The sequence below is a fragment of the Hippocampus comes genome, unplaced genomic scaffold, assembly GCF_001891065.2.
Source record: "Hippocampus comes isolate QL1 unplaced genomic scaffold, H_comes_QL1_v1.1 scaffold48, whole genome shotgun sequence".
In the NCBI taxonomy this organism is placed as follows: domain Eukaryota; kingdom Metazoa; phylum Chordata; class Actinopteri; order Syngnathiformes; family Syngnathidae; genus Hippocampus; species Hippocampus comes.
The window spans coordinates 1924475-1935121 of record NW_017808403.1 but is presented as its reverse complement, the minus strand read 5'-3'; the positions used below and the strand labels follow the sequence as shown (position 1 = coordinate 1935121).

At 47.7% G+C, this 10647-nt stretch overlaps 1 protein-coding gene across 2 annotated transcripts; it reads left to right on the top strand.

Moving 5' to 3' along the window:
- Positions 1 to 739: 739 nt before the first annotated feature.
- On the top strand, positions 740 to 9504 carry tesk1b (testis associated actin remodelling kinase 1b). 2 transcript variants are annotated; one of them, XM_019858335.1, is made up of 10 exons: positions 740 to 857; positions 2214 to 2504; positions 3889 to 4010; positions 4147 to 4195; positions 4279 to 4425; positions 4530 to 4612; positions 6771 to 6861; positions 6939 to 7022; positions 7482 to 7568; positions 7640 to 9504. In XM_019858335.1, the coding sequence occupies exons 2-10, from the start codon at positions 2322 to 2324 to the stop codon at positions 8570 to 8572; spliced, it is 1779 nt and encodes a 592-aa protein (XP_019713894.1). In that variant the 5' UTR covers positions 740 to 857; positions 2214 to 2321; the 3' UTR covers positions 8573 to 9504. The 2 variants fall into 2 exon arrangements, with proteins under 2 accessions (XP_019713894.1, XP_019713895.1); XM_019858336.1 differs by lacking the exon at positions 740 to 857 and adding an exon at positions 902 to 1178.
- Positions 9505 to 10647: the final 1143 nt, after the last annotated feature.

The following is a 10647-nucleotide window of genomic DNA, read 5'->3' as shown; positions in this document are numbered from 1 at the left end:
GAGGAAACCGGAGTAACCGAAGAAAACCCACGCACGCTCGGGGAGAACCTGCAAATACTACACAGAAAGACCCGAGCCGGAATCGAACCCTGCGCCTCTGCACCGTGAGGCCGGCGGGCGAACCAGTCAATACCGTGCCGCTCCAGGCTCGTTCCCCACGTTTGACATACATTTTCTCTTACGGTTGAAAAAAAAATATTTATTTTAATAATAACAGTAACGTGTTCTCATTTTAAAATTGTACACGGTTTTACTTGAATTAACAAATATGTTGATCAAATAAATTCTGAAAAACGTTTATGCAAATAAAAGGTAGTTTAAAAATAATTTTATTTCACCGTTTCCCCAAACAAATCTATAAAACGCCGTCATCGGAAAATAATTTATTATCTATTGAATAAGGAGTTGCTTAAAGGGCTAAATACATGAAAAATACATTGTAAATAAATGAGCTATGTTAGGGAAAAACGTCTTCTTCAACGTGCCCTTTTATGACGTCATTAAAGAGCGTCAATCATTTCAAGCAAGTCCAAAATGACGGCTCTTGCTGTGTTTGTTTTGTCAAAATGTTAAACAATTAAATTTAACTGCGTCCATGCGTGCGTGCGTGCGTGTGTGTGTGTGTGTGTGTGTGTGTCTATATGTGTGTGTGTGTGTGTGTGTGTGTGTACAGTATACAGTATACAGTATACAGTATATATATATATATATATATATATATATATCTCAACCTCAAGAAAAAGGTTCCGTCTGAACACTGTGCGTAGTCACGTGAAGAGCAGCCTTCCTACCCGGAAGTGGCACCAAAGCAAACAGACGAAGCGCCTCCAGTCGTCAACTCAAGCACCGTGGCGGAGGTAATCATGACATTTGTTTTGACCGTATTTCCGGCAGACTTGTTGCAATTCAAAGCGCGCGCGGACACCGGTCATGTTAAATTGGGGGTGGGGGACGTCACGTGAGCAGCAGCCCCACCCCCCATCGTAAAAGCCGGCGCTCCCCTCCTCATGTGCAAACGACGACACAGTGGTGTCGAGTGGGGCCCAGCGACCTGTGGCGGCCTTCGCTTGGACGACAGCGGGCAACTGGGGGGCGGGGACGGGCACGGGAACTACCTTGGGCTGCCGAGGACGTCGTTCTTGGATTTTAGTCATTTTGTTTCAGTGTTTTTGCTGCGGGTGAGTGACGTCCGTTACATGCACGCGTCGCTTCTCTGACTTGAGGCCGTTTCCGTTTGCGTCGCCGTTTACGTTGTGGAGGCAACCGAGCTCCTCAATTGACGAGGCAGCCGCTTGGTTGAAAGGGGACACTGCTTCCAATCAATCGAATCACCCCCACTTGCACGCCGCCCTCTTTTCCCCTCCGTCCGGAACCTCCATTGGATCGATTTGAAAGCATGTGTATGTGCGTGCATGCAAAATACGGCCGCTAACAATCTGCTGAGTGCAGATAACGCCGACAACACTCTTTTTTTTCCCAGCTCTCGTGGATGTTGTGCCTCCGAAACCAAATGGCGGGCAACATTTTTAGAATGTCTTTTTTCGTAATATTCATGGATTTATTAACTATTAATTCGACCAACTATTGTATGAGATTTATAAAAACCTTGCTTCATGTACATGGAATGTTACTCATGAGATATCGTTCAATGAACCATGGAAATCTGTTGAAGTGAGTTGAGGAGTTTCTTTTAGAGTGAAGTAGTGCGTTACCGCCCCATTGCCAGATCATGGACCCAAAGAACCACGTTTCAGTGGTTTGAGGAACTTCATATTGACCAATTAAGTGCTTTGCTCTCATCTTGTGGTTTCTTCGTGCTCTGGAACAATGTTGACGTGAGTTGTGTTTCGTTCAGACAAAAGTAGTGCTAGTCCAGCATCTTGGTGCCAGGGATCTAGGTTGAACTGAGTGGAGGAGCTTAGTTTAAAACAAAAGTAGTACTTTGCCGCCATCTTCATCATCTGAAACTGGATTGAACTGAGCTTCATTCAGACAAAAGTCGTGCTCTGTACTACTCTGTTAATGTAACAATGATCTGAAGTGCTACTGTATGCATTGAGAGCGAATCAAACCGGCAACAACTTTAAAAAAAATTAAACCTGGTGTTGATTTTGTGGCTCCAAAACCAAGGTGGGGTTGGGGCTGGTTTCTCACTCGATCTGTTTCATGCCATTTGATGAGTCATTGAATTGCCTGATTTTGATGTGTCGCAGCCCTCAACTGGACCGGATCGAGCCGCAACCGTGGAGGGGAGCCGACATGGCACACGTTAACGCCACCCCGACCCAACTGTGAATCCGCAGTCCCGCTTCTGTCCCGAAATGGAGAGGGTGGAGCCGGAACCGGAGAGCGAGGCGGAGCCACCCATGCACGGCGTGCACGGTTCCAACCGGACTCGGCCGTCCTCCTACCGGGCCCTGCGCAGCGCAGTGTCCAGCCTGGCCCGCTTGGACGACTTCAGTTGCGAGAAGATCGGCGCCGGGTTCTTTTCCGAGGTGTTCAAGGTCAGTTCCTCAAGCGCGATCCATGGCAACCAGAACTTCGCTCAGAAGTTCCCTGTGTAAAGTGGAAGCACGACTCGAGTACCCAAAGTCAGCTGGGATTGGCTGCGGCTCACCCGCAACCTCATAAAGAGCAAGCCCGACGGAAAACGGATGGATGACCTGATAAGCAATTGCCCTATGAAGGATGCGCCATTAAACAAACCCCATTACAGTGGCCCGCTCCCTCAAGCGGTGTCCATTTTTGAATAGCAAAACGAGCAGGCAAATGTCAGCGCCTTAACCGGCTGATGCTAGTGCGCAAGTGCGGGTGTCGGTATTTCTAAGCTTGCACTTGTTTTCTTGATTGCGTGTTGTTGTGCTTTTGGGAAGGACTCGGGGTTTCCGGTCTATCGTGTTGACACGAATGAGCGCCAACATGTAGGCTTGATCTCTGGCAAGGCCGCTCCCTCGCCTGAAGGTAACGTTTTAATGGCTGATGTATCTGAATGGGTGTGCTCACTCTGCCACATTGGGGCTCTTGAGAATAAATGTGGGCCGAATGCATCTTTACAGATTGAATGATAAAGCTTCCGGGATTGACCCCTGGGGTACCCCACAGTTCATCGCCATTTTGTTCTGTGGCACGGTTAACAATTTCAGCATAGCAGGCCCTGTCCTCGGAAAATAAGACTTGGACGAGTTTAGATCGGGATCAGAGATTCTCACCTGGTGTTGTAAATTCTGTAATAAGATCATATGTGTGGCAAGTGGTTATTTATTTATTTATTTATTTATTTTTTGTCTGGGGGAGTGTGTGCTGTTTTGAAGTGTTGCAATTGTATCACGGCCGCAGGTCACGTCGTGTTTCTGAGAGTGGGACCTCCCATGTCTCTGCAGTGTGCTGGAAAATGGACTTTTTATTGGCTGGGATACAAATAGGCCTGCCCACCCATCAGGTGTGAAATTAAACAGCTGAGTGTCAGGCTGTAATGTATGTTTGTGTGCGGGAGACTTGCTGTGCGTGTGTGTGTGCGAGACTGGAAAGTGCATTTGTTTGTGTGGCCATGTCTAAAATGCGTGTGGGGAGGTGAGAGACTGGAAGGTGTGTGATATTGGGTGTGTGTGAGAAAGTGAAGTGTGCGTGTTTGTCTCTGTGTGTATTTTTTGTGTCTGTTAGGTCCACTCGTGTGTGTGTGTGTGTGTGTGTGTGTGTGTGTGTGTGTGTGTGTGAGAGAGAAAATGTAAGGTATGTGCGTGTGTATGTGTGTGTGTGTGTGTGTCTTTGAAGACAAATGAGGGAAAATGACTAGGTGCTCTTTTTCACCGACACGAGCGTGGCCACAGATGTTAGCAGTGGTGCGCTAAAATGTTTCCCCAACCAAAGTGTCCGCGCTGTGGCATCCAGGTGCAGCATCGCGTGTCTGGCCAGGTGATGGCGCTCAAGATGAACATCCTGGCCAGTAATCGGGCCAACATGCTCAGGGAGGTCCAGCTGATGAACAGACTGTCACACCCCAACATCCTCAGGTAGCCCCATCAAATTGCCAAACTTTTTTTTTTTTTTCTGTGTGTGTGTGTGTGTGTGTGTGTGTGTGTGTGTGTGTGTGGTGCATTTCGTCCTAGTTAACCCACTGATCCACCCCCCGCCCCCCTCGATCCCCAGGTTCATCGGCGTGTGTGTCCATGAGGGGCAACTCCACGCGCTGACAGAGGTAAGCCGCAAATGGTCGGGTATTCGAGGTACTTTGGTTTTCGGGTCATGGCGTGGTTCTTACCACCGCTTGCGCTGATCCAGTACATCAACGGCGGCAACCTGGAGCAGCTGTTGGACAGTGACGTGCACCTGTCGTGGAGCGCTCGGCTCGCCCTGGCGCTGGACATCGCACGGGGCCTGCGCTACCTGCACGCCAAGGGCATCTTCCACCGAGACCTCACCTCCAAGGTGACGCCCGACACGTCCGTGGTTTCAAAAAAGGCAGCGCTTGCGATGCATTGATAAATTGCGTTTGAAAACTTGGTTATGGTTGTCCACGTGTGCCTGCGCAGAACTGCCTCGTGCGCTGGGAAGGCGGCGTGTGCTCCGCCGTGGTGGCAGACTTTGGCTTGGCGGAGAAAATACCGGATTACAGGTACGTGGCGACAGCGGCCAATATGACCAGATATACTGTACATGACATCCGGATTGACCACCAAATCACAAAGTAATAGCGTTTGTATATGTTTTTTTTCTCTCTTTTGACCGGTAAAACATCTTGAAAATATTTTCTGTTTAAAAAAAAAAAAAAAGCGACAGTGTGTGTGTGTGTGTGTGATGAATGTATGTGTGTCAGCGTAGGTGACGTGACTTTTAGCCAATCACAGATGCAACCAACAGGCGGCATGTTGAACAAACACCAAAATAGCTCCGTTGATGGCCACGAATTTTTAATTTTTATTTTATTTTTTGCGCCAAATGAGGATACGAGATCACATATGAAGTCAATTCACTTTGCAGAGATGGGGGTCAAATGTGGGCATCACGGGTGTCCAACCTGGGGGTCCTGGAGGGTTTCCATCTCTGCCTGCAGCAACACACGCACCGGATTCAAATGAGCAGCTCGTCAGCGAGCTCTGCAGGAGTCTGAGAACCAACCTGATCATTTGAATCCTTTGTGTTGCAGTATGTTTTTTTTTTTCTCAATTCATTTCTGAGAAGGAGATGATGTAAACATTTCATGTGATCTTTAAAATTATTAGCTTTATTTTTTTTTTTAGGGTAAATTATTTTTTCAAATGGATTTTCGCTATGATGAGTGGACTGAACAATAAATATACAAATTGCTTCAATTAATATTGCGAATCGCTGAAAAGTAGTGTTTCTTTGGTTGTTTTTTTTTTTTTTGTTTGTTTTTTTTTACACCCCCAAATTCGCTGATCACGTCAAATCTCCTGTGAAGTGTACTAATGTGTCTGTGTGTGTGTGTGAGTGAGACAAAGTTGTGCGAGTGTAAGGTTTGCATGTCCTTTTGCCCACCACTTGCCCAACCCTCGCCCTCAATAAAAGCGCATTCCTTCACCGCCTTCTTATCGGGCCCCGGTGGCCGTATCTGAGCGGGCAGGTGAGGCCGCTGCGAGTGCCTCGCCGCCTCCTGCGGCGCCCTTGCACAAATCAGGAAATGTGGGCGGCCAGTGTTTAAGCTGCCGTCTTCTGTCTTTCTTTATTGCACACTGGCATTTACGGGGCATATTTTATTGACACTATAAATGGACGCATTGGATGGAATCATCGGTGAGGTCATCATTTTCAAGCGCGCGTGCCCGTATCAATGTTTTCTGCACGATGAGCACGACTTCCACATGTCGCAGCTGCTAACCTCGCTCGGATCCCAACTTCAACCCGGAGGGGTGTGGGGGAGAAAATTGCCATCAGAAAAAAAATCTGGATGAGACTTACTTTCCCCCCTTCTTCATAAGCTGTACATTTTTTATTTTGGTCAAGTTTCCTCTATACTTGGGGGCTTACTGTTTGCTCTTTATTGGACCCTGGCTTTTGACAACCTGGCTTGCACGTTTGCATGGGAGGGCACTTGGAAGGTTGACTCCAAATAAGGTCAAACAATTCTCGGCTGCCTCTTGTGACTCCTTACTGGGCTTGTTGACACTTTTTTGCGACTGTTTTCCTTCCGACTCGTAGCTCACGTTCACTTTCATAAATAGCACAGTGAGGAAGTCGAGTGTGTCAGGAAAGTCGTCGCAGCACTTCCACTTTTTCTCCACCTTTTTACCGTGTTGCTGCCAGACATTAAAATGGATAAAAGTCTTTTCCTGTCACTGTTGTTCCCATAAAACCCCCACAATGACATCACAAAAAATGAGCGGGGGGGGGGGGTGATGCCATTATGTGCTTGATAAAAACAGACCATCATAAAAATTGAAGTCATGTAAGAAATGTGCACTCGAATTCATTCAGAGCAGCTCCTCATCTGTCCGACTTGGCCACAAGGGGCAGCATAATACGGTCACAGAGTCACAAAGCCTTTCACGGCTATTGCAAGTTACTGAGTAGCTGCAGTAATTTTGTTTGTGTTTCGCAGAGGATAAAGAATATATGCCTGTGGGTATTGTTATATTTTCTTTGCCTGGAAAAAGTGAAGTGCAGTGAAGGCACGCGTTAGTCCCGCACAGCCTCAAACGATTTCCTTCCCCTTATCTCCAGCTCACAGTTGCGCAATGCTCTCACCAAATAAACGAAAACATGTCATGTCGAGCTTCATTTTCCATTTCCTCTTTTTTTTTTTTTTTTTGCAGTGGAGAAGTACACCAGGAGCCTTTGGCTGTGGTAGGGTCCCCCTACTGGATGGCTCCGGAGGTGCTCCGTGGCGAGCTATACAATGAGAAGGTTCGTGGGGAAATGCCACATAAACAACAGATAGGTATACTGTACTTTTTTTTAAAGTGCTATTTTGCTCTCCGCAGGTGGACGTGTTTGCGTATGGCATAATTCTCTGTGAAATGATTGCCAGGATACAAGCAGACCCTGACATCTTACCACGCACCGAGGTACAGTCATGTCGAGGTTCGCTATTGACACCCCTTTGCATTTTTTTCCCTGCGCAACCGATCACCAGCCATTCGCTGAAAAATGTGCTTTTCAATAACTCTCTACTAGTTGGTGGCAAAGTCCCGCCTAATAAGAATGTAGTCATTGTTGTCAAGGAAGTATGTTGGAGTGGTGCTGTACATCACATCTTTGTACGTGTGAGAGCAGCCAAGTTTAGCCTGGGTTGTAAGCGGAAATTATGGAGAGTCTGTACTTTTTAAAATAAAATCACCGTATAAATCTGACACTTTTTGCCAATCTTGGTTGATTGCCTTTCTCGTTGTCACATTATGAACTTATATTAGGATACCATGGTGACCTGTTGAGTCTCTGACATGACGTCTGGAGTTGAACATTTCCAAGACTGAAGTGAACAGATCTCCGCCAAAAATTTTCTTTTATTTTTTGTAACTGTGCAGGACTTTGGTCTGCATGTGGATGCCTTCATCCAGATGGTTGGCGACTGCCCCGCCCACTTCCTGAATCTGGCCGTCGTGTGCTGTAATGTACGAAAAGACGAGACGCGCGCTGTCCCCAGCCGAAGCCGCTCTGACTCTGGTTTTGTCCGTCCCGCCAGATGAGCCCCGAGCTGCGTCCGTCTTTCTCCCAGATCGCCGCGGACCTGGAGCAGACGGACGAACCTCCGGTCACCGAGCGTTCCGCGGTCGCCGGCTCCCCGCGGCGGGGCTCCGCGGGCCTGCTGCCGGACGCCCGTCTCTCCCACAGCAAGTCGGACATGCTGCGCCGCGCCGGCGAGCCGGCGCCGCCCACGCGGGTCAACCCCTTCTCGCGGCGTGAAGACCTCAAAGGCGGCAAGATCAAGCTGTTCGACACCCCCAGCAAGTCTGTCATCTCCCTCACTTTCGCCCTGCCCCCGCCGCCCGACTCCCGGCGAGGCGAGCCGAGGCTTGGGCGCCAGCGGCGCTGCCACTCGCTCCCGTGCCCGCCGCTCCCCTACCTGTCGCCCCACCTGTGCGACTGCGAGATCCACGGCGGGGACGACTCGGGCCTCCCGCCCTCTCTCGAACCCCTCTCCCTGGACCAAGAGAAGGGCGAGATTGTGCCGATGGACTGCTCTAGCTCGCCGGATACTCTGGACGGCTCGTCGTCATCGTCTTACTCCAAACTGCCCTCCCCTCCCACCCGCACCTCCACTCCCTCCCAGACCTTCACCAATGGGTGGCCACGTTTGGACAACAGCAAAGTGGTCCTGAGCGGACCTTTGGTCTGGAGCGCCTCCCCCGCCGGGATCAACAACAACGGTTGCCGCTCGCCTCCCAGTGAGCCCGACGCCCAGTCCCTGGACCAGGACGAGGTGGTCTCGTGTCCGGCATGCTGCCTGGCGGGCCTGCGCTTCCCTTCGGTGTGTCTCCGCACGCCGCACCGGAACGCCTATAAGAATCTAAACAGGGACGGCGCCGCCTCCCGTGGGCTGCTGTGTCCCAAGAGCCCGCCGCCATCGCCCACGCTGGCTGTCGCCGTCGCCGCCGCCCGGTTGGAGCCCAAATAAAATGGCGCCTGGGTGAAATCCACCTTTGGGATTTGCACACATTTTAACGCAGCAATATATAGTAGAGGCTTGCTAAAGGGGTTGGGGAATTTCCTGTACATTTCCAGGGAGCTTTGGTCAATTTCCATTTCAAATTGCAAACTTTCCGTGGGAATCGAGGCTCATTTCATGGAAAAGTGTTATCTTAGCTTTCCTATTAATTTTTTTGGTTAACTTTCTGGTTTATTCCATTGATTCCCATGGGAAGTTTACAACTTTCAACCCTAAAACTGTGAACCCTGCTCGGTAATCTACAAAAAAAAAAAAAAAAAACACCCTAGCCAAAGGTGTATGTATAATTGCCTACAGATGTCACAAGATAGCGGCAAAGCACTACGTTTGTCTTAATGAAACTCCCTTGTCACCAAAATAGTTCCGCCTGGGCTCGGGGCTTCGCTTGGGTTTGGCTTGTCTGCCACCCTCTGCTGGGCTGAGGGTGCCCCTAAGCGCCTTCCTCCACGAACCCCCACCTGACGCATTCCACAAGCATCTAGTCCAGCATGAAAAGTCGTCGTCGCATGACGCAAAACCACCGATTTCAACGAGGAATGTTAAGCTGAGTATTATTGTTGCAACAATCCTGTTTTGGGGATGTTTGGTGCTGTTAAGTCTTAAGTTTGTGTGTGTGTGTGTGTGTGTGTGTGTGTGTGTGTGTGTGTGTGTGTGTGTGTGTGTGTGTGTGGCCGCCTTCTATTTAGGCTGTTTCGGTTGCCCTCCATTCTGTATTGGCACTTGAGTTTGTCACTTGAAGCACTTCAAGTGAATTCCTGCTGTTATTTAAACTTTCAAGGGAATGAACGGTCTGAGACCTGCTTACAAGCTGTTCGTATTCTTATTTAATAATAATAAACAAAGTTGATATTGAATTAAATAAAACATATATATAAAATGCAGAGTTTTGTGTGTCTGTTGCGTTGTCATTTTTATTTCTTTGTTTAGGGATTGGTGTGACCTACACCATGTAGCAGAGTATTTATCAAAACAGGAATAGACACATAGACTCAGTCAGGATATATCATAAATATTTTTTTTCATAATTTTGGTTCAATTGGGAATTTCTCCATCGTGAGACAAATAAAGATTATCTAGGTTTTGGAAAAACTGAAACGGACACAGAAAGGTAGTCAAACCTTGTGTTTTTCCATTACAAAAAAATTTGAGTGAACTCGACTGGACACAATGAGCTACTGTTAAGTATGAATACTGTGTCAGATATTGAATCGGTGTCAAAAATAACTAGGTCCTGAAGTGTTGGTGTGTTCTGATGTGTTGTTTTTTTCTGAATTCACAGCACTCATTTTTACAATTTGGATGAATCGTTTTTGTATTGAGTGATAAATTTGACCACTAATGATGGAAATCCCTTGAGGTATTTCTCACTGTTTTACAGTGGAAAGTGTGACAAAAATGACTCAACAAGTAACAATTAGGGAAGTTAGGACAAAATTAGTCAAATAGTACTCTCATTGAGTTTTATTCTCAAAATGATGTTACAACAGCAACGCAAACTCAAAAGTGTTTTTAAATTGTTCCGTCTTAATCCCATGAGATGAAATTTGATCGTAAAACAATTGCTGCATCTCCAAGCAGCAAATGAATAATGCATTTCTCATATCGTTCCGGCTTGCCACATCCAATATGGCAGCGGTGTCACCGTACGGATGGTTGCCGAGAATAGGAATGAGGAAGCGGTGACATATTTTTTTGACAAGTCCTCTGGCCACAAGGCGGCGCCAGCCCCCGACGGAAACTGCAGGGCTTTGCCGATTCATGACTTCCGGGTTGTGTGTTTGCCAGCAAGGACTAATAATAATAATAATAATAATAACAATAATGAGAATAAGTTGGCGGCGGATAGATAGAAGGAGAGTTTCCACGTCTAGAATGCACTTTAACACGTTCCATACCAATGTAATTTTGGGATGAATATCGGATGACTTAATTCATCGAAATGGGCTGCCACCTGATAATTCAACTTTTTGCATCCGAACTATGAGCATAAATTTTGAACAAAGGGGCGAGGAAAAAGGTCGAAA